The sequence below is a fragment of the Helicoverpa armigera genome, chromosome 24 (assembly GCF_030705265.1).
Source record: "Helicoverpa armigera isolate CAAS_96S chromosome 24, ASM3070526v1, whole genome shotgun sequence".
NCBI lineage: Eukaryota > Metazoa > Arthropoda > Insecta > Lepidoptera > Noctuidae > Helicoverpa > Helicoverpa armigera.
The window spans coordinates 8,075,210-8,099,126 of NC_087143.1; the positions used below are offsets into that span (position 1 = coordinate 8,075,210).

General features: G+C 34.7%; 2 protein-coding genes and 1 long non-coding RNA gene across 3 annotated transcripts in view; 1 reads left to right on the plus strand and 2 right to left on the minus strand.

Moving 5' to 3' along the window:
- Positions 1-1,652: 1,652 nt before the first annotated feature.
- LOC110371179 (uncharacterized) lies at positions 1,653-11,801 on the minus strand. The gene is made up of 3 exons (XM_021327297.3): positions 11,724-11,801; positions 6,259-6,384; positions 1,653-2,651 (listed from the first exon to the last, which is right to left on the minus strand). Exons 1-3 carry the CDS (start codon positions 11,742-11,744, stop codon positions 2,163-2,165), a joined length of 636 nt encoding a protein of 211 aa, XP_021182972.3. The 5' UTR covers positions 11,745-11,801; the 3' UTR covers positions 1,653-2,162.
- Positions 4,165-5,266, plus strand: LOC135118673 (uncharacterized). Its single transcript, XR_010277708.1, has 2 exons — positions 4,165-4,443; positions 4,759-5,266. It is a non-coding gene; the product is annotated as an uncharacterized LOC135118673 (long non-coding RNA).
- Positions 11,802-20,605: 8,804 nt separating the features above from the next.
- The window catches only part of LOC110371164 (cleavage and polyadenylation specificity factor subunit 1), a 32,308-nt gene continuing 28,996 nt past the window's right edge, over positions 20,606-23,917 (minus strand). Inside the window, exons 25-29 of the mRNA XM_064041119.1 lie at positions 23,119-23,233; positions 22,676-22,783; positions 22,072-22,201; positions 21,366-21,471; positions 20,606-20,877 (exon numbers count right to left, since the gene is read on the minus strand). Of these exons, the coding sequence (XP_063897189.1) occupies positions 20,797-20,877; positions 21,366-21,471; positions 22,072-22,201; positions 22,676-22,783; positions 23,119-23,233 (540 nt within the window). The 3' untranslated portion in view covers positions 20,606-20,796. The remainder of the gene's footprint in view (positions 20,878-21,365; positions 21,472-22,071; positions 22,202-22,675; positions 22,784-23,118; positions 23,234-23,917) is intronic.

The following is a 23,917-nucleotide window of genomic DNA, read 5'->3' on the forward strand; positions in this document are numbered from 1 at the left end:
ATGTATGTAGGTACCTAGTTGGTAGTATATTCACGATTAGAGTACATAGTTGTAGAAAATCTAAGGTGTAGTAAGTGTTATGATTTGGTATAAGACAATAGAGTGTTGTTTCAAACAATTTGTTAATAGACACTTTTCTATGTCAATTTGGTTTGCTTTGCATACTTGTAGCAATTAGCCTGATTCATCACCAACTTTTTGTATTTTATTAGGACGTAAGTTTGGGGTATGTAACTTTTCCCAACAATGTTAAGTTCGGCTTCCAGATAAATCTAATAAGGTTGTCTGTAAGAGATAGCTTTTAGCGACAAGACCGCCCGTTGTGTCACCGACTTTAAAATCTTTAGGTTAGTTTTTTTGTTATATTTTAATTGGTCTATATAATAAAGAGTACATCTTTCTATTTAATAAGTAACAATGTTTTACATACAGCGACTGCCTATCCGCCCTACCTATTGACAGACAATATAATCAAAATGGAAAGTTCGGTTAGGTTAACAGTCGGCCGACAATGAGGGTTTTCTAAAATGGCGTCCACCAGGTGGCGCACTGAGTCGTCAGGTCCAGGTAACTGTCAAAGTGCTTATCTTTACTATGAATAGTGAACGATTTTAGTGGTTTTTTTATTTTATAATTAAAGCACTGCATTATTGTTTTACTATTGCGGTTGAGTAAATAAAAAAAACTAACTCATATTGTGTTAAAAAAATTTTCAACAAGCTTTTCCTTAGTACCAGTGACTTTTGCACCCTCTCTCTTAGCTCAATTTTTAGTTCGGAATCCTTATTCTGACCGTAGTCCATAATAAAATCAATAACACTTCCAATATAACAGAATTTCAATAAAAAATAAGTTCGGCACCTACAATTCCATACTATTTGACAGCTGTTTGGACCAGACGCATACGTGGCGCCACCCGGTGGCAGAAAAAATTTCAAAAACCCTCATTGACCCGATGATAGGCGATTGTTTTAAAAGAATATCTTGATTTCAATCAAAGTTTTCAGTCAGTCTGATACTGGCTAAATATCTGATCTCTGTAGGTAATATGTGTTCATCCTCATACTGATTTCTGAGTCTAAACAAACTATGACCGACTAAAGCTTTCTAGAATGAAGGTATGCTTAACGTGGTTTTTACTTTTAAATTATTATCTTGTGAAAGGTTAAGAGACTCTGTAATCAAGCATTTTAATATTAATCATGGAAATATAACACAGTGGAAATTAGAAACAAGACCAAGTTATATAGTTTATCTGTATGATAATTCCTAGCGCCTGATATTCTTGTTTAGCAATATTTCTTCAAGCATATGATTGCTCACAATGTACCTATCCCCTAACAAGATATTTCTCACGTATTTTATAATGCTATTTTAATACAATTGTATTAAGTTGGAGCAGTAACAAAGGTAAAGTTTGTTATAATTACGTGCAGCTCGCACTTTCACTTCATTCATTCGTTGCGACTATATAACGAGTAGGTAGTTAGTATTCTGTGTAACTAATTATGCACTCTGACCGGGAACATCAATTAGGTAATTCATCTAATTTCAATCAACTGAAATGACTCAGGTAGATTGAGCTATTTAAATGTTCTTAGCAGAGAAGCAATCGAAAAAACGAACAGGTAAATTAAAATCCAAAATAACTGTATAACAATTATTTATTACACCTTAAAAAACTAAATAACAACAACAATATTTACAACACACACACTCAAACACCCAACAACTCAACAACAACAGTACGACAACATAACAACAGTACCAACATAACAACGTAACAACAAGGCGGTTTTAACATAAAGGTCTTATACTTAATGGCCTTTTAGCCTGAAACTTACAAATATTTGAAAGCCATTACACGATAATCCTGGCCACGATATTTGTAAAATATTAAAGTTCCCATATATTGTAACGAAATATCATTTTTAAAAGGTGGGGAAGAGTTTTCAGCAAAGAGATAACAATGCTTATAGAAAATGAAATATTTTGAAAGAGTTAATGCTTCAGAAAATCGTAGTTTTCGTGAAGAAATAATTGCCCATAAAGTGATAGACGTAAAGCAAGAACATTCAATAAATGAATGAGAGTAAAAACAAAAGATAGTCGACGCCAAACTTAAAAGTCTTATCATCCGCCAACCATTTTCATTTCTCAATTTAAATCTTATGCTGTCCCTTCTTAGTGTGGATGATAGTTTCGTAAACAGGGACCTTAAAAGGCACAGGCTTTTCAACAGGCACCAAAATATGTTTAACCACCTCAAAAGGTACTTCTTTAACTTTTGGTACATGTACAATCCTTTCAACGGGGTATGGTACAGACTTCTCAACAGGGATGGAAACCTCTTTAATGATAGGGATGACGACGGCCTTGGGAACTGGCACTTGGATCGGAATAGGGTGGGGTACAGGAATGATGACTGGCTGGTTGACTTTGAACTCTACGTTCTTAGGCAGAGGGACGACAATCTCTTTGTAATGCTTGATTGGTTCAGGGTTCTCTTCCTCAACGTGTTGATGGACTGGGTAGACGTGGGATTTCAGGTCATGGCCTCCGTAGTCACCGCCACTGAAGTCACCACCGTCGTGGGAGCTGCCGCCATGGCTACCGAAGTCGAAACCGCCGGAGAAGTCGCTGGCTTGGAACTGTGGACAAAGGAATTAAATATTAATGTCAGTCTTTGGGTCCAAAAAAAGTCCAAAAGGATGCTTGAACATGCTGCCCCTAATGAGAAAATAGCTTTAGGTACTCAGTACAGATATAATTGAAAATTAATTTAAGAAATGCATGTATTATTTTTTCGAACATGTGTGACTACGCTCCATCGGTCTTTCAGGTCAATCCTAAAACTCGAACATGACGTAGGTAAATAAAAATTCATTTAAAACTGCTCACTTTTAGCAACTAAAAACGTCCCGGAATCGGTTACTCGACAATTTAATAACAGAGCAACGTTGAAAAAATCAAATAAAAAAAAGAACCGTTTCCCGCGCGGCGACATGCCCGCTATTTAGTCTGTGGTTCCTTTTTCTTTTTTTTCCTCAGTCTGTGGTCCGTTTTACTTTTTGCAGTGACGTTTTTATTTTCGTTCGGTAACGGTTATCCAATCTGTTAGATTCGTTCGGAAATCGAGTTAATAGAGCAGAACTTTTTATGAAGTTATGTAATTGCTGTAACAATTGATTGTCAATTTTGTTTTTTAATTTGAAGCGGTGTGAACGCTTATTAAGTTTACTTTCAAACTAGAATTGAAAGTGTGTTACTATAATGCATGTTATTGTGAACTTTTTGTAACAGTCTAGACGTTGAAGAACTTTCTCAAAGTATGTGAAGCAAAAACTAACAACTAACAATGTACATAGTTCTGCAAAGTTCATATTAAGATACTAATTAAAAGACTTCTTCTTCTAGCAATAAACTTCATAACACTTGACTGTCATCTACAAAGTAAAATTAAAGACAAAATCATGACGCCTCGAATCATATTTCAAGCAATATCATTGTTTTCGCGAACACATCATTCTTTATTTTCGTACGTAAGGACCCTCACCTAATATATCATATAACAACTCTGAACTCTCATAAAACACGAATTCTACTGACGTCTGTTTTTCCAATAAAAGTCTATCAAGATACACGAACAGGCTACAACACGCCTTGAGAACATAATAAAAAAAGAAATAACGCAAGAAAAAAACGTATAATATACTTTTATGACATTTTATATATTTCTGTTAAAGAAAATATACATTAAACTTTTAGTATTTGGGGTTCCCTAGCCCGGTTTGGACGTAAACAATTAAAGAACGCTGTTTATTCCATAAGCAGTATGTATGTAGAAAATTACCTATCATCTTCAATCACGAATAAATCTTGGGCTAAAATCATTGCTCACTAAGGTTTTGCTGATGATTTGAAAAAACTACACACGACAAAAATTTTCTGTAATACTTGACTCAATTTAAAATAATGCTTTTTCTAAAACTTTACTAAGTTTATTTGAATTTTAAAGCACATAAACGTATAGCCTTTCCGAAAACCTCAAATAGACCGTCTACTTCTATCAGGATTGGAACTGAGAATGCAAGGACCAGTCCACAATTTTGCAGACATTTAGGACCAACATTTCCCAGTGTTGCAACATACAGAACCACTCCACAGTGATTCACTCTAAGGCCATAAATCGAAAAATGTCATCGGCTTATCCCCATTAGATCTACTTACTAAGTGATTAACAAGTCAACAAGCTTCCGAAAACTCTAAATACCAGTGTCATAAGGTCAACTTATTATTCACTTTTGTGCATCGGAAGTTAGCGCATCTCGAGTCTAATTATCGCAACGTGTGAGTCATCAAAACTTAACACTTTGTTTTTGAGTGTCACTATTCCAAATCAAGTGTTTACGTATGGTGACAGTATGGAGGTCCAAGACCAAGGTATGTACTTATATTATCAACTACTTTTTTATTTTTTTTAATGCGTTTAATATTTTATTTTATTTTTTTATTGAAGGTAGCGTTTTTGTAGATTTGTTTGGTATACTTTGATTTCATTTGGACCTATAACTTTTTGCTGCTCAGTGCTGCACTTGAGGCAAATATTTTTCGAATAAAGAGGATGTTCTTATAAAACCATATAAGTTTCATCTGCATCTTTCTGCCCCTTCTTGGGTTAAAGGAGTGTCAAAGTATGCATGTCCATAGTAAAGAAAAAAACTTTATATTTTAAGTTCAGCTTTCATGTTGTTTTAGGTAAAGTTTTCAAATGTTCTGTTTCGAGGACGACTACTTTTGACATTTGGCACTCTAAAGAGGGTAGTCCAAATGAAAAATGCAACATGTCCTGAATACTTTTACAGAAACATCGTGCCTTTCGGATGACATCGAAAATATCAAACTAGAGACTTTAAGTAATAAAATTATGAATGTATGTAAACGAATTTCTCATTATTGGGCAATATCAAATCGTAGTAGGTCTAAGTTTATAGAGAAATATTCAGATTGGCTGAATGTAGTTGAAAATATTGATGTAGAGCGAATTGAGTTACATGTATCTCAGAAGTCTGACAAAGTTGAACCATCAACTTCTTCATTCATCCCTTCCTAACAGGTTTACGAAAGTTCCCTGTCAAAAACAAAAGGTGTACTATCAAAAATTGTACTAGATTTGTTATCTGTTTGTAGTAAATACTTTTGAGCTTGAATGTATTCTGGTATATTTTGTGTTTTGTGTGTATTTGCAAAAAAGGTTGTTCGTGTATTTTTGTTGTTTTATTTTATTCCTTTATGGTTGTTTTTAATATAAATAACCATTATTTATATAGATTTTACATTAAAAGTCGCAGTATGACATGTTCTAGGTTTATCGTCTAAAACAAAATTACTGCGAGACATTTTTACACCCAAATAGTAATGATATATTTTTTAATGAATGTGGATATGTTATAATTTTAATAATTTACACTTCTCTTAACATATTTCAACGTGTAAAATAAATTAATTAAAAGTATTTGTGAGTTTCGTATTTATGGCCGCCTTTGTATGGAGCGTGAATCACTGTGCACTCTCACCTTGCCAGACCCAAACCCACAACAAAGCTAGGAAATAAATAGCCCACCCAAATGTATTACCGTTGAATTTTTTAATATAAGTACGGTTACCACAAAGGGATGTTTTTTATGTGGCAACATCAAAGACGAAGACAGGATTAATAATATCGCTCATTTCTACAGAATGATAAAAATGTGCTTCTTGTGTATTACGGTATTAGGTACTTGGTCCTTGTATGCGGAGATTTTTGTTCACGTGATAAAATCTAGGATAACATGGAAACAACCCGTTTTTTTTTCACATATAAAGCTACTACATGCCTTTGCTCCAAATTTTTTATGTAAAATCCAGAAAGCCTTATTTGTTGTTCTGGGCCCTCAGTTATAGATTGAGACATTTTTCAGACTACGCTTGTTATTTTTTCTATTCCACTATTTTGTAACAGAAATCTACGGTATTTTATACCATTACGTTCATCGTTACTGTTTAATATTATAAATGCGTAAGTAACTGTCTGGCTTTCACGCCAAAACTGAACCGATTTAAATGGCATTTGGTACACAGATAATTTGAGACTACCTTCTAGCCGAGCGCACTAGGTAATTCCTCTGAAACGTGGATGGAACCCAAGTTATTCCCCATTAAGATATGCATAACCCTAATTTTGGACTACCTAAAGGACCAAAATGGCCTGGTCCATACCTGTTGGTCCTGTGTTGAAGCTGCCTGCTGGTAAGGAGAAGCTTGCTGGTACTGCTGCAGCAGCGAGTTGTAGGGCGTCCACTGCATCTCCTCGGCCAGGGAGCTGGCCAGCAGCGCGCTCACACACTGGAAGATGAGCAAATTGAGAATATTTAGTTTATGACGACTGCACTCTAGTAAGAACAATATTTTACTTAGATTGATGAAGATTATCAAAAAACAATATAGGTAAGAATTACATGTCGATTAATTAAGTAGGCGTCAGTATTTTAAATTACATGGTTAAAAAAATCGCCACATTAATATTACGAGCGAAAAAGGCGAAAGTTTGTGAGTGTGTATGTTTGTTACTTTTTCACTCACAGAAGACCGTAAAATACTGATGAAACTTAGCAGTGATTTAGCTAATGCATCAGATTAAAATAAAGGCTACTTTTAATCTGCTTCTTGCATCCAGGGAGTAGTTCCCTTGAGAAACAAGTGCATCTCTACTAGTCATAAAATTAAATGATCATTCAAGTTTTTTCTCCCCAAAAACATCTAGACTTTTTCACCCACATTTAGCCATCACACAAAACACAAACATCTGTATTCAGACACAGTAATTCTGAAACTACGAGCATTGTTTACAAGTTGTAGCCATCAACCACAGTCTACGTTATGAAGTCCTATCAGTTTGGAACAACTGCAATTTGCTACACTGTAACTCATTTGGCATAACTCTGGCGAAATTTTAGAATATATGTAAGTTGTGTGTGAAATGTTTTGCTGTTTTTGTGATTTATGGGTGAATCTATGTAAGGTATGGTGAATTGGTGAACTAAATATCTAATTGTTGTGGTACTTTATCTGTGTTATTAGTACCTATGCTTCCAATCATCATTTTGTGATGTGTAACTCTCTTTGGTAAGTATATAAAGAATTATGTATTCTTTTAAGAAATTGATATGATTCACAAAATGAGATATCGTAAAGATTGGTGGTTTGTACTCTATAATTAAGATTTACGGTATAATTAAGTCCCATGGCTGGTTAAAATTGTAAATCATGGTTGACATCATTCAACCATTATTTAACTGAACCATAACCAACCATGATTTGACCAATGGGCGGCAATTTCATGGCTATTTATCGTTAGATTATTATAACAGCAACCCATTCTAATTAACAAAGTATGATGCAAAAAGAAAATTAATACGCGTTTTCAATAATAACACATCTATTTTGTACATAACGGACAAACAAACGTCTGATGGTGTCAGATCCTGGGTTCTGATTACTACCGTATTCATCCCTTGTCTGACCTTTCTAAAAGCAGAACTAATGATTGTGACGTTGAAATGGCTTCAGAAGCTACATTTGTACGTCCCACGTTAGTAAACCGATGGATAGTCAAGTTACAGTGTAGGATGTAGGCGGTTTTAATGGACCATGTTATCAGAACCTTAAAAGGTTAAGGACAAAAAATGGTCCTTTGCTTCTGGGTGATAAAGGACCAATATAGGGAAACCAAATAAAACCGGCCAATTGCGAGTGAAACTAAGGGCCCTCAAACATTTTTATTTTGTTGTAGTTTTCTTCAATATGTTAATTTTAGATATCGAGCCATCACGGTTGATAAGATACAACCTGGTAACAGACAGACGGACGAACAAGGGCTAGCGATGTCTTACATAGTAAAACTATGGTAACTGAGTGTACGGGACCCAAAAAATGGTTCTTTATTTCTTTGAAAGACCATATTTCCACTTAAAGAGTGAAAAAGGACCAATATAAATAGCGAAACAAAATTAAAAACTGGTCCTTTTTGCGAAGGTGTATAATGTATATTTCATTTACGAATTTATCGACATTGGGACAAAGTTATCGCTGCAGTATTGCAGTAATTCAGTAATATTGGAACTGCTCTTTATCATCATTATAAACCTTTTATTACCCTACGAAGAGTTGAATGTATGGCAGTGCTCACAACGGCTGTAATATTTTACAAGTTTTCCCAGAAGTGTTGCCTTGAAAATTATATGCATTTCTGGAATTAATATTTTATACCTTCTTTACCATGGGAAATTGGAATAAGTTACTGAGTAACGCTCCCGGTTTTGCCCACGTCCCAAAAGAACTAACTTCCCTTACTCGGGTGTGAAAAAAAATATTTTTCATCCAAAACGGTTCAGCATTTTAAGTTATAATAAATTTACTTAAACGACTCTCTTTTGAACTATAGAGGTAGATTAAGCTTATTTTCAGGAAAAGTTAAAGGTTTATTTCATACAAACGCATGAGTTGGGCCTACTACATAATAGTTCTACAAATGAAATCGCTCATTATAACATAGAAGTTCCGAAAAGAATCCGCTCAAATTCAAAAAGACTCAACGTTTAAAAGGGAATTTATAGCGCAAACGTGTTATTGGCTCAGAAAATGACGTTCTAAAATCAAAGGATATGTTTATATGTGTGTGAGTATACGTTATGAACAGCGCGACGATACATCAGGTGTATCTAGCGCTGTTAGAAGCACCGCGCTGATATACTGCCGGGGAATATACGGACATGTTTCCTTACCGGGAACGCAAAAGATTTTTAAAGAAAAAGTAAGAAAAAAAGAGAAATTTCTTGAGTCACGATTGAAGGTATTTTTAACCGACGAAAAGAGGAGATTTGCAAGTCAACATGTAAGTATAATGACGTTCTAAAATCAAAGGATGTGTTTATGTGTGTGTGAGTATACGTTATGAACAGCGCGACGATACATCAGGTGTATCTAGCGCTGTTAGGAGCACCGCGCTGATATACTGCCGGGAAATACCTATACGGAAATATTTTCTCACCGGGAACGCAAAGAAAATGTTGTAGTTTCTTCTTAAGTCAAGGTATTTTTAACCGACAAAAAAAAGGTTTTGAAGTCAATGTGTAAGTATATTTTTTATCCAGGAGTGACCTGTTTATTAAGTCATGATCAAAATTATTTGACCCAACTTAAAAAAAGAGGTTTTCAAGTGGTCTTACACTACCTACGTGATTTTACAGAGTGGCCCCATTAAAATCAGTATACTATTTATCTTGTCTTTCAGTTAGTTTGTCATTCAAAACATTTTAATATTTTATATAACAAAGGAATAGTCTAGCTAGCAGCTGTGACAGTCACCTAGATTTAAAATCAGTTTCAAATCAAAAGCAAAAAGATACTGCCAGTGAAATGCATCATTATCTATTATTTCATATTTCCAGACACAGAAAAACTCCTAATTATTCACATGAATCAACTCGTCAAAAAAGAGTTATTACACAACCGTATTGTATAATGTTTTGGTCTGAAGCACTAGAAAATAGTGTCACTAATTTGCTTAGTTGGTTTGTAAAGTCTGAAAGAGTGACATAATTTCACCACGTTCTAAATAGTGAGTCTTTTTGCGAAGAACTTTGAGCAAGCAGCAATTATACTTCATCTAAGTATAGTTATTGTACATGCATATTGAGTATTTTATGAAAAATTCAGCACTAATTTACTATCAGTGCGGATACTTATGGCGTTAATTAATTACACCATAACCAATGTAGAATAAAAGAAAAGATAAGCACTTGTATAACTTAAAATCCCACAAAACTTAACTTTTAACGTCTAACTATGTGTATTTACTTAATTAATCTCACTATTTCACCCACTTCCAACCGCATACTTATTGAAAAAAAAACTAATTTTCACGTGGCGTTTTCTTCCACAACGCTCTTCCGTATATTCGTCGCTGAGAAGCCAGTATAAAATGTGTCCAATGGCTTGCGATGATACACAGCCGCCGCAACAAGCCGGCGTTATTTATTACAGATAAAAGCAGTTTTTAGCTCTAATCTAACGATATGAGTAACAAAGGAAAATGTCGCGGGAAAGGAAGTATAACTGAACGTTTAAAACGTATAGATAGATATACTAGCTTTTGCCCGCGACGCCCCAATAGATGACGCTAAATGTCCGGCATAAATTTTATTTTTTATTATATTTTTTTTTGCAATAAAACCTATACTGAGGTAACTTAGACCCGAAAGAAGGACATAGCATATTTTTGTTTTTTTGTTACCATCCGATTACGAGAAGCAGTTATCTCGGGATGCGGGTGAAACCGCTTGCGGAAGCTAGTAATATACAAACTTTAAATTAAGAAAAAACTAAAAATGTTTTCAAATTGTTAACAAAAGAGATAGAAATTACTACTACCTAGGTATCAAGAAACTCATCCGCATCACTGTCGATACAAATTCTTAAACCTAAAGCTATTTTTAATTAATTTAAACATTAGTGCCTATTAGAAAATTGATAGCAACATTTATATTCGGAGTGTTTTTGTTAAACGATAAAAGTTTTGGTCCTTGGTACAAAACTTTTTGCACTTTATATTTGCAAATTTTTCACATGGCTCAACACTTTTTATAATTTGTCCATGTAGAAAATTACTTAAAAAAACCGGCCAAGTGCGAGTCGGACTCGTGCACGAAGGGTTCCGTAAATTACAGTTAAATCAACCTATCTCAAAAACTATAAGAGATACTTTGATCAAACTAAAAATCGTTGAAAGAGTTAATTAGCATGCATCACCTCTATTTTTTTTAGAATTTTATACCCCGTAGTTATAAAAATAGAGGGGGGGGGGACATACTTTTTACGACTTTGAGAGCTGATATCTCAAAAACCGTTCACTTTAAGAAAAATGTTTTTTAGAAAACTTTATATCATTTTAAAAGACCTTTCCATTGATACCCCACACGGGTATGTACATCGAAAAAAAAAATTTCATCCCTCAGTTACATGTATGGGGGGCCCCACCCCCAATTCTTTTTTTTACTATTTAGTGTCATATTTTTGTAGCGGTTCATACAACACATATTCCCATCAAATTTCATCACTGTAGTACTTATAGTTTCCGAGTAAATCGGCTGTGACAGACGGACAGACGGACAGACGGACATGACGAAACTATAAGGGTTCCGTTTTTGCCATTTTGGCTACGGAACCCTAAAAATCGCTAACATTAACTTAAAACCCTACACACGTTAAATATCGTGCAGATTTTTGACAGCAAACATTTCAGACCTAATTTTTTTCCACGCTGACTTTGCAATTTTTTTTTTGTGTGGTTTTGTTTATAGACAAATATATATTATCAGATACAATACAAAGCTAGGTATATCAAACGCGCCACGTTTGTTTGAGGGCCAGTAAAATTCTCTGATTTACAGAATTGTTAAGGGTCTGAACGTTAGAACAACAACTCTATGAAATACAGAAATTACTTCATACGCATCACTTTTCACTTTCATAAAATACACAATACGCTTATTTTTATATAACTTTTTCTCATGAAAAATCCAAAAACTATAATTTTCTTAAAAATACACCACAGACAACAGAACGTATACACAAATTCACTTTTTAATCTTAACAAAAAAAATATTATCAAAAAAAAAACTCACATATAAAATTACTGTGCACATTTTGATGTAACTGAGAGCGTTTCACAAGTGTTTGTGATGTCACAATAAAGTGAGGTGCCGTTTTATAGTCGGGTGACGGGCACGAGTTGTTAGTTTTGTGTTTGCCGCGCTTTTAGGGGTCCGTGGAATAGGAAATGGTGAAATAGTAATTGGTCCTTTGGTTTGTGGAGCGCATTCATTGATGGTACTGGTTTTTTATGGAAAAGTAGGTTAATAAAGTTCAGTGTGTTTTTTTTTTAATTTTTAGGTAGTTTTCAGGTCTCATTGACTTGCTTATGTTTGTACCTATATCACAAGTAAATACTTATACAAACGTGTATAAAAATATACCTACATGTACCTACATTTCCAAACGTCTAAACATTAAAATTAATACCTTCAGAACTTGCACGTCAAATCGCATTGTATCAATCACAAATATTAACGTTATTAATGCATAAAATGTATGACCACAAAAAACCGACACCCATAACTTTAATAGCAAGAAAAAAGGACAGACACATTTTATTATCTACAACTAAAGTTAACTCAAATAAAAACAGTTTCGAAGTAAAAACGGAAAATCCTTTCAAAAACTCGCCAAAAGTAAAGAAACAAACGAGAAAACTTCACATTACTACAGACATCATTAAAACATTTTTTGTACGGAACCACACCTCCTAACGACGTGTCTATGAGAAACCTAACTCTTTTATTTTGTTCTATATATTTCTTCCACTTTAACTTGACACCTACTTTAGTACAAATTGCTTGAACTGGCAGGTCTCTTGAAACTGGCTGGTTATATCATCAAAACTGCTTGCAGTCCAAAAAAATAAAATACTACGTTCTAAAGGTAATTTTGCAATGCATTGCTGGTTTTGTTCAAACAATGTTTTTTTCTTTCAATTTTGAAGCAGCAATGGATTTTACAAGGAAGATTATTTACGAGATTTTCATTCAGTTCCGTTGCTGATAGTTTTTGGTCTATTTTCAGATCGATACGGTATTATAATTGAATGAGAGTATTTCGAGAGCGTGTCTATGAAGTACGCAGTTCATTTGTGTTTAGAACCTTCGTAGTAAAGTTGCAAAATAAGTTAGAATTTCACGCACGCATAATAAAAAGATAGAACAAAAAATGGGTAAAAAGTGTCATAGTTTAATTTATGTCGGTGACCCCAATTTGAAGTCTAAACAGTTTAATTTGAGATAGGTTATGGTTATCAGTTACAAGATTGAATGAAAAATGGTGTTACATCAGATTACGTGTTGTTGTCTGTGCTTTTTAACTGGGTGTTCTTTAAACAGCTGGTTCAGGACTATGGAGAATAATCTTAGCTCAGGAGTGCATAAGTACCTACCTCCAGATTGCATTTTGTCCATCCCTTATTTATTTCTTGGCTGGCTTTTTTCTTTCCACCAGATCTTATCGACTATCTACACCAAGGTAATAAATAAAAAACATATAATCTCCCGAGCCTTTTCCCAAAGTTGGGGTCAGCTTCCAGTCTAACTAGATGTAGTTAAGTACCAGTGCTTTATGGGGAGCTAATACCAGTCACCGGGGCAACCCGATACCGCTTGCTAAACTTATTGCTGACTTTCTAGCTTCTGGTAACCCGTAACGAGTGCCAAAGACGTTCAGATGACAGTCCACCAATTGAACGTGCCTTCTGAAATCATCATGAAAAGATGGTCACTCATCTTTGGACTGACCTGACCAAGCATATTGCTTATCCTTATGATCGATCAGCACGGGCAGCTCTTACTTAGACTTCTCTTTAAAAAAGGCTACAATAATCTAAATTCTAGAAACCCCACGCATAATCCCGCATCCGGCTAAGCATCATGGAAGCGTTTAATGCGTCCATCTACGATAAGATCTCTTCCTGATACATTTCAATTCGCTGGGATTGTGCATCATAATGCTTTCGTCACTTCCAGCTTTGCATAACCAAGAGTTACATTAAAATTAAAAAGTGCGTTGTTAATTGTTTTGTTTTAACAGCTGTTGAAATAACGTCATGTGTAAGAGGTGTTATCTGTTAGGTACTTGTGGCTTTTCTCTGTAGTCAGATCTTTTCATGTAGGTACCGCGGCCCTGGTACATAAAGGGCTCAAGAAGAATGCATGATGCATGATGGTTTTAGTCAGTAAGATTTTGACAGATTTTGACCCACAGCGGGTTGGGATCATTTGATGATATCCCATTAAAAAAATACCTTTTAATGTATAAAGATGTTGTCTAAACTGGTGTCTGTCTAAAGTCTTTTTCAATATCTGGCCAAATAGGTGGGTGCATAAAAAATGATCTTGATCTTTGTATAAACGATAAGTGTAGCAGATAAACGACTAGTTGCTACTCTGATTTCGCAGGCACGCACTACTTATTTCTTTATAATATAGGCATGATCTTAATGAATAACGCAGCATGACTAAGTTCCTTAAAGGATCATCGACACTTAGGTTTAGAAACATCTTCGTGAGGTTTTTTCAATTGATATACTTATCCATACTTTTGTATAAAATTAGAATTTCAAGGAAAGTGCAAAATCTGTTAACACTGCTATCCCAAAACCCAACTAGGCGTGAAGACTGAAGATCTTAAACATACCTACATCATTACAGATACTTACACATTGCATGTCTATAACACATACAAGTATGTAGTTAGGTAGGTGCCTACATATAGTTATCTCATTATGTCCTAGACTTTCACACTCTAGTGATTACAGATAGCGACGAGAGCTAGATGTAGGTCATATAATAACGGTGTTTATAGATTGTGTGATTGCTACTGATTGTAAATAATAAATTATGCTGCAGTGGTTGAAAGTGAGTTAGCTGTATGCACTTCATGCTGTCATGTAAAATGACTAACTTTAGATTCGCAAAGTTTTATATTTCCCGATACATTACTGTCTAATGATGGATGGAGGAGAGGAAGACCAAAGAAAAGATGGATGGATTGCCTGAGAGTGTCAGTATGACGAGTGACATAAAGCGAAAATATATTGCACCGACCGTAAATAAAATTAGGCACAGAGCTGGAAGAAGATGCCTACTGTCCATTGATCTAGTCTAGTCTCGAGGAGTCTGGGGCCCGATTCTCCTAATTTTACTTAAGCGTCCTTCGATTGACGTTCGACTCGATTCGACTGAGATCCAATCCCGACTCGATTACGATTGAAGCGTATGTATCATTCCGCTATTTTTTTCTTTGAAATTAACGTTTTTAACCTTTTCTGTCATTCAATAATGAATCATTTTGTCTGCAAATGATTTACGATTGCAAAATGATTGTACAGCAAACTACAGTATAGAGCAAAATCATCAAAATAGCAGACCAATCGCACACCAATCAAATGTCAATCGAATACGATTGGTCTTTTATTAGTAGCAGAATGCCCGATATGGTTAAAATTGCTATTACGATCATATTGCGATTCGATTTCTATTCGATTTTGACATTATTAACTTAGGAGAATCGGGGCCCTGGTCTCGAAAACTTTAATCATGTTAAAGTTTTTTGCTCGATTCTAACAGTATCGATCAAACCTGCGCAAATCTGTGTACTGTTTGTAAACTAACCTAAGCCATCAAAATCTAACAAAACAAACTTGACACTAGAAATCCGAAACCATTCACAATACCAAAAAACCCAGTACAAAAACAAAAAACAGATGAAAAAAGTACAAAAGACAGACAGATAAAAATCTAAAACGCACGAACACTCACTATTCAGACAAAAACAAACAAAATGGACTATATTTCTATATAGTGAAAGGTAGGAATGATACGTTACTACTCGATCTATCGAAAATAAACCAAAAGTGCAACAGATATGCAAGTTAGGTAATAGTGTGTGCCTTTTACCGGAACTTTAGACTGTAATATGTAGGTGTATTTGTATGTAGGATTGTGAGGAAATGGGATGTTCTTATTACTCTTTCGTTCCTATATTAACAGTGACTTAGTTAGAGTTAGATCTATCCCGTGAAATTATTAGCCGTTCATCTTTTGATAGAGTCTAAAATAAATCACAAAATCATTATAACAATTTTACGAGGTAGATAAAACATTTGATATGTGACTAGACAGATACTGCTATCTGTTGTCATGCGGTTTCACCCGCATCTACCGCAATTTCAGTTGAACTCGATAACAAACATCTGAATAGCTTAATTTGCGTACGAAACGTCACAATCGCATAGAAGTATAATTTAAGAAGTACATAGATTGGTAATTTCCAAGATATTTTTACCTATAAATATTAGGTTTTTCCTTATTTGTATGTATATTAAGTTTCGCTGTTCAAGAATTCATGGTTTTAGATATAGAGCAGTTTACAACCGTCTTATATTAGATAACTAGTATTATAGTTAAGTAGTAGAAATAAACGATTTTTATTTGTTTTATTTTGTTTAAGTTTCAGAAATTAGCATTACCACAAACTCTTCCGTACAAAACTTTAACAACAAACAAATACAAAACAAACCGACATGACATACATTTACTTTTACTTCTGGAAAAAAAAACATTTGAATATTAATCTTGCAAAAAAATAGTGCAGTTATATTAATATCAAGTCGCCTTACATTGAACGGTGAGTAAAAGTGAATGGTTTTACCACGAGTCAATTCTGTCTATGATTCAGTTATTATTTATTACATTACATCGTTATGTCATCTTCGAATTAGATTGTGAACAAATTGTATCACAGGTAATTAGCGATTTTATCACAGCTTTATTGTTGCTGGTGATTTAAATCAAACTTGATTCATCATCTGTGTAGCCTTTCCCAACTATGTTAGGGTCGGCTTCCAGTCTAATCGGATGCAGCTGAGTACTTTTACTAGTGGTTTACAAGGAGCGACTGCCTATCTGACCTCCTCAGCCCAGTTACTCGGGCAACCCAACACCAAGTAAGACTGGTAACGACTGCCAAAGATGTTCAAATGACAGCCAGTAAATCAAGCTTGATTAAGTTCTAGTGTGCGTTCGCGCAGCGGAATGTTGTTGAATTTAAAGATTTTAATTATGCAGATAATTAGTGTAAGACGTCCTATAATTGTGTATGGTAAATAAAAATTTGTGTATGCAGCCATTGTGGAGAAATTCACCAAAAACAGATTCCGCTGGGCGAACGTTGACGAACGTTGTCCTGGCGGAACTTTTTTTAATCCATAGACTTTAGAAGAAAAGAGATGTGTCCGAAAATTAGTGTGTATTTGTGTATAATTGATTATGTATGAATGAAATCAGTGCATGCATAAACTTCGGAGAAATTCAAGTTTCCGCTACGCGAACGTTTGGCCATTAGCTAGTTTTCATATAAAGCGCCTACATAGAGAGCTGTAGATTTTTACATACGTTGTTTTGAATTTGTTTATATTTGTTTAAAAAACAGATTTAGAAAAAGTCGTAGGGTTTAAAAGATAAAAATATAAACGTAAAATACACTTATTAGGTCTTAGTTCTTAAAGTATGCAGTTTGGGGTCTAGATTTTCACGTTTACATAAACCTCGTAAGTGTCTCCAACATGTTGCCAAGTATCAATGATGTTCCGTTAGTAATTAAAAAGTTATAGGATATTTTACCATGAACAGATCACTGTTTACAAAGCAGTCGAATATCACGACGTTCTAAAGGAATTGCATGGTAAAATGTATGCCAATAATTAGTTTAATCATTCAACTATTCACTTGCAAAATTTCATGTCATTAAATTCAGTAATTAAAGAAAGACAATTATAATACTGACGGAGCATCGAAACCCTACATAATCCGACTAAGTTCGGATAGGTACAAAAAAGCGGCCGTGCCATATGTCTAAGCAACGTTCTTAACTTGGAAGGTTAGTATATTTATTAATATGGTACAGTTGCGTACACAAGCGTTAGGAAAAAATAAGACAATTGTATTTCTTGAATGAAAAATATTTTTTAATAATAATGCTACTACATTTTAGTTATATCTACTATCTACGACATTTTAGTTAAAATACGTAATGTTTATTAACGTTATTTTTAATCACGTAGTCAAGTAATTTATGTAAGTAATAATAATAAAAATATTTTTGTACACGGATATTTAAATAGAGAAGTACTTGTTAATTGAAGATTTATTTTTATCGTAGATAGTGGCATTATTATTAAAAAAATATTTTTCAATCAAGAAATGCAATTGTTTTATTTTTTCCTAACGCTTGTGTACGCAACTGTGCCATATTAATAAATACTAACCTACCAAGTTAAGAACGTTGCTTAGACATATGGCACGGCCGCTTTTTTGTAGCTATCTGAACTTGGTCGGATTATGTAGGGTTTCGATGCTCCGTCAGTATTATAATTGTCTTTCTTTAATTACTGAATTTAATGACATGAAATTTTGCAAGTGAATAGTTGAATGATTAAACTAATTATTGGCATACATTTTACCATGCAATTCCTTTAGAACGTCGTGATATTCGACTGCTTTGTAAACAGTGATCTGTTCATGGTAAAATATCCTATAACTTTTTAATTACTAACGGAACATCATTGATACTTGGCAACATGTTGGAGACACTTACGAGGTTTGTGTTAACGTGAAAATCTAGACCCCAAACTGCATACTTTAAGAACTAAGACCTAATAAGTGTATTTTACGTTTATATTTTTATCTTTTAAACCCTACGACTTTTTCTAAATCTGTTTTTTAAACAAATATAAACAAATTCAAAACAACGTATGTAAAAATCTACAGCTCTCTGTGTAAGCGCTTTATATGAAAACTAGCTAATGGCCAAACGTTCGCGTAGCGGAAACTTGAATTTCTCCGAAGTTTATGCATGCACTGATTTCATTCATACATAATCAATTATACACAAATACACTAATTTTCACATCTCTTTCTTCTAAAGTCTATGGATTAAAAAAAGTTCCGCCAGGACAACGTTCGTCAACGTTCGCCCAGCGGAATCTGTTTTTGGTGAATTTCTCCACAATGGCTGCATACACAAATTTTTATTTACCATACACAATTATAGGACGTCTTACACTAATTATCTGCATAATTAAAATCTTTAAATTCAACAACATTCCGCTGCGCGAACGCACACTAAGTTCTATACCTAATTTAACTAATGATTGTTTTAACCAACTTACCAAAAAGGGGATTCTCAATACGACCTTGTTAAATTCTAGTTTCAATGTTTTTACACAGGCCTACCATAGTACCTGAAAGCCTGCATGATTACGACTTAATAATTAAGTAGTTCATCAATTGTAGTCTTCTGTTTATTTTGAAGTCTTTTATAGGAAAATTAATAACAATTGTGTTTACACACACAGAAACATACACGTGCGTGAGCTTTCAACTGGAACTTTTTTACAGTATTTTGCGATTAAAAATCCATCACAATAATACAAACGAAAGTATTATTTGAATCATCAAAACTGTAACAACTTCATACTAGGTACAGTGGAGCGTGGGTACCTAATACATAGGGTTACCAACTTTTTATGAATTAAAAACCTGAAAACTTTGTATGTGCGGATGTAGGTTACCTACCTACAAATTACCTACTGATTTTGATGACACAGTACCTATAATTAAGTTCAGTTTCTAATATAGATTAGATACTAGCTTCTATTCTTCGATTCTGCTACTAATATAAGATCAATCTTATTCCAATGACATTCGATTGGTTTACGATGGATCTGCCATTTGGTCTATAAGTACGGTAGTTTGCTCTGAAATCATAATTTACAGACAATATGATTTATTAGTGAATCGTATGTTGTTTAAGTAAAATTTGTAGAATCACACCCCAGTATTTCCCAACTATACATATAATGCATGCTATACACATAAACCTTACTCATTAATCAGTCTATTTAAAAAGCGACTTTGTTTTATACCTACTAAGTAGTGATTAACAGTTGTGAAGTGGCAACCCTAACTACTTCAAGCCCAGTTAATAGGTCCTTTGTTCTCGCCGTCGCAGTTAAGACAATGAGTCGCCGTGTCGCGGCTTCATTTCCGTGTCGAGACAAATAGCTTACCTTATGTAATGTGTTCAGAGTTTAGCTTGCTTTTATTTGGCTTCAAACTAGTTTGTTTTGTAATTGAGAGTACATTTCTTGTACCAAAAATATTCTAAAAATGAAATATTAGCTTTAATTTAAGGAGATTTTTTAGAAAGTACAATTTTACGTTAGCTATCTTTTCCCGCGTTCGCGTATCCGGTTAAAACATAATTTTATCAAAATCAGTTCAACCGTTAAATCGTAGAAGCTTAAAAAACAGTAAAAAAAAACACTTTTACTGTAATAAAGGTGATATCATACCAAAAATTATAATCCTAAAGATTAACATTTTTAAGCTCCAATCCAATTTTAACAATAAATTAAGTTTTTTTCTTTAATTTGCGGTAAACGGCAACTGTACCGTTCTAATCAATTAGTGCATTCACGCAACTGTGACAGACAGACGACGTCGCGCCTTGTTTGTAGTTAGGTTTGTTTCTATCCAATTTATATCATCTAAAGTAATTATACTTATGCAGTATTCTACTGTACAGTACAGTACAGTCAACTAAATGTATACTTAGTATACTTATTGTTTATATTCATCCTTATATTAATGTCACAAAGCTGAAGCTTTTATGTGATTTATTTTTGTTTGTTTGCTTGATTGCGCTAATTTAAATAGTCCTTTATCGAAAAAAGCTCTTCAGTTAACTAAAGTTACTCTTTTCCCAGTGTGCGAAGTACATAGTTCCCAAGGGATGCGGATGAAACCGCTGGCAGAAGCTAGTATGGACATACAAATATAAACGTTGGATTCAATAGGTAACACAAAATAAAACTATATAATACAAAACTCGAATACTTTTATTTTTAAACCTTATTAGCCTTACTACAAAAACTTAAACATTTGTTGAAAACTTGTCTAAAAAAAGCTGCAAACCTTATTTCAACGTGATAATCAGACATTTTTTTAGACAAGTGTTGAACAGACGTTGAAAAGTTCTTGTGGTACGACGGTATGTATTTACACGTAAGCTAACTTATGCTAAGTAACTCTAGAAGTGTGCAGTCAGTCTGTCTATCTCGTACAAATCAGACATTATCTCTTCTACTTTCGTGCCGATCTTTTTGGCGATCTGAAACAATGGACAAAATATTAATATTTAATTTTAATAATTGACACTTTATTTTGATTTGTGTCAATACTGATGCAGGGAATTTTAAAGCCTTTTCCCAACTAAGTTGGGGTCGGCTTCCAGTCGAATCGGATGCGGCTGAGTACCAGCGTGCCACAGGAGCGACTGCCTTCCTGACCTTCTCAACCCAGTTACCCGGGCAACATACCCCTCGTTAAGACAGTTTGTCAAATTTCAAAGATGTTCAAATGACAGCTGGGATCCACCAGTTTATCGTGTCTTCCGAAACACGGATGAATTTGTCATGAAAAAACAAACAAACCGCGCAACCTAATGAGTAATGACCAACCGATCCGTGTAGTGTTACTAATTATTATTTAGGTTGGTGTATTTATTTTATTTATTTATTCAATTTACTCAACTTACTAATAGCCAATATCAGAATGATGTATTACTTTATATACTTTAAATAATAATTAAATACTCACATCAGCCTTCTCCGCGTTAGGCATGGTGGTGTAGAGCGTGACGAGGTCGCCGTCCAGTATGCCGCGCATCGCGCCGCCCGACAGAGAGCGACGGGACTTGTACGTTCTATCGAGGGAGAATTGTAAATTAGTACCTACATAAATAATTATGAGATATTCTTAATCAAGTTATTTATTAATTATTATTTGTAAAACGATTAAATTTGGTACAAAATTGGTATAAAAATGTAGTTGTATGATGTCTTATAACGCTGGAGAGTTTGTTTAAAAGCTAATCAGAATTAAACCACAGTAGGGACGAAAACTGAAAATTCATGATAAGCAGTTTTTTTACAAGAAAACTGACTTTTACATTGTGCGAACTTGGGCCATTTTCTGTAAAAATCTTCTACAAACCAAATGAAATAATGATGTAAAGTACAGAAGGCAACAGGGCAACCTACCCAAATCTATCAAATGCTACCAATCGTACATTAACCTTCCTCTATTGTGATAAGGTTGAATATCTATTGAACTCATTTGACAGATTTAGGTAGGTTGATGTACCTGGTACATAAAAGGGCTAAGACGAAGCACGATGGATTTTTAGTCAATAAGAGCCTGACCTTCCCTCACCGCTGCTAACCCACAGCGGGAGGGGTCATTTGATGATTTTTGACGTCGTTAAAAAAAATGTAGGTCGATGTGCTGTCTGTACTATACTAACCTGTAAGCCCTAGGGTTGAGTCCCGCTATATGGCAGCAGTAGTTGTTCATAACGTTCTGCAGCATGAGCAGGCGCCGGTACATCTTCTCCGTGATGGGCAGCACGTAGCCTACTCCTCCGTCCAGGGTTGCTGTAGGATAATATTTGTAATATGATTATTTTTTCAGGTGATACAATAGTGGTGTTAAGTGGTACAAATGTTGGTAAGTGGTACAATAGTGGCAATGTGTGGTATAATTATGGTCATTATCATATATTGCAAGTGGTATAATAGTGGTGACAAGTGGTACAATAGTCGTAGTATGTAATATATTTATACTAAGTGGTACTATGATCAGACAATAGTGTTAGTCAGTGGTACAATAGTTGTGATAGGGTAGTAAAAATTATGATAAATAAGTATTGGTAACTGACACTAAATGGTACAATGGTGGTACTAAATGGTACAATAATTGGGAGTTGCGTAGTGGTACAATAATAGCACTAGGTGGTACAATACTCGTACAATAATGGCACAATTTTATTGTTTTATTACAGTGGTACAATTATGGGGATAATTGGTACAATATTAATTCTAAGGGGTAAAATAACTGTGTTAACTCACTGAACATAGTGACATGTCGCTGCGCGGAGGTGTGTGTGGCAGCGATGCGGAACATCGCGTTCACTTGCTGGCCCAGGTGGTAGTCGCTCTTACGAATAAGACGCTGACCTGCGAATAAACACAATATTAACACGAAACTCAAATAAAGTGTAAGGAAAGTGAAGTGATGAAGTAGTGGCACGGAGTAAGGAAAGTTGAGCCACAATGTGGGTAGGTCAGACGTCTTCTTGTACGTCAAATTCATACAGTGGGCATGACGAATCTGTCGAAGTTTTTGGGTATGACAAAAGATGGTCGGATCCAAAATGTTCCTTGTTCTCCGCTCACCCGCACGTTCTTAAGAGATTTTCCGATATGGCATCTCCGCTATTCATTTTGTTTTCCATGATTATTGGTTACTCACAAAAATAGAGAGAAATTAATAGTGACTATAGTGAGTGTACCTCCGTAGCTCTCCCGTGCCTGCGGCTGGTACATGAAGAGCGCGAGGTTGCCGTCCGCCTCGCTCACCACGAAGCCCAGCCCGCTGCCGTCCACCATGAACTCCATCTCGTAGATCTGCAAATAAAGAATGAAGAAACAAAATGAGTTTTATTGCGTTTTATTTTTCTTTAAAATAACAGAAAAAAAGTGAAAAACGGGAAAAAATATGTCTTAAAGCGCGCAATACGGCCCGCTCCGCTTAATGCTGCGACCCGAAACGAAACAGAATCTGAGCACTGACGTCAATCGTCACTGAAATCAATACTAAACCCCGCGCGGCGAATGATGATCCCTATGACAGTTCGTTAGCGCTTAACATTGTAGTGACGGCCTGTCACAACAAATCCTTAACAGGCCCATTAAAAAATCGAAAAAATAATAATTGTGTACATTTGTAAATTATAAAAATGAATATTAAGAAATTATTACGTAATGTTCGGAAATAATGGAAAAAAAAACTCAATCGAAATGTACATGGTATGTGCTGCAAAAGTTACGTCGTCAAGCTGTTATCGAAAAAAAGGGACACATCGATAAACAAAATATCGATAATTTGTTGGAAGAAAGAAGACGGATCACAATCCATACAATATTGCCCCATGTCCTATAACACTGTGACGTATCTAAAAAAAAAGATAAAAATGTTAAAAAAAATCTCTCTAATTTACTTTTTTTAAACCTCGGAAAAAATGCTTTAAAATTGTTCTGGCGCAATTATGAATAGGACGTGGGACAATTTTGATCCATCTTCTTTACAAA

What these genes read in the sequence shown, in the direction of transcription:
- LOC110371179 (XM_021327297.3), bottom strand. Translation starts at nt 11,744, where the DNA reads ATGTGCACAGTAATTTTATAT. An exon ending in TGTGCACAGTAATTTTATAT is followed by an intron (nt 6,385 to 11,723) that starts GTGAGTTTTTTT and finishes CTCATCTTCCAG; the next exon opens with TGTGTGAGCGCGCTGCTGGC. An exon ending in CTTCAACACAGGACCAACAG is followed by an intron (nt 2,652 to 6,258) that starts GTATGGACCAGG and finishes CTTTGTCCACAG; the next exon opens with TTCCAAGCCAGCGACTTCTC.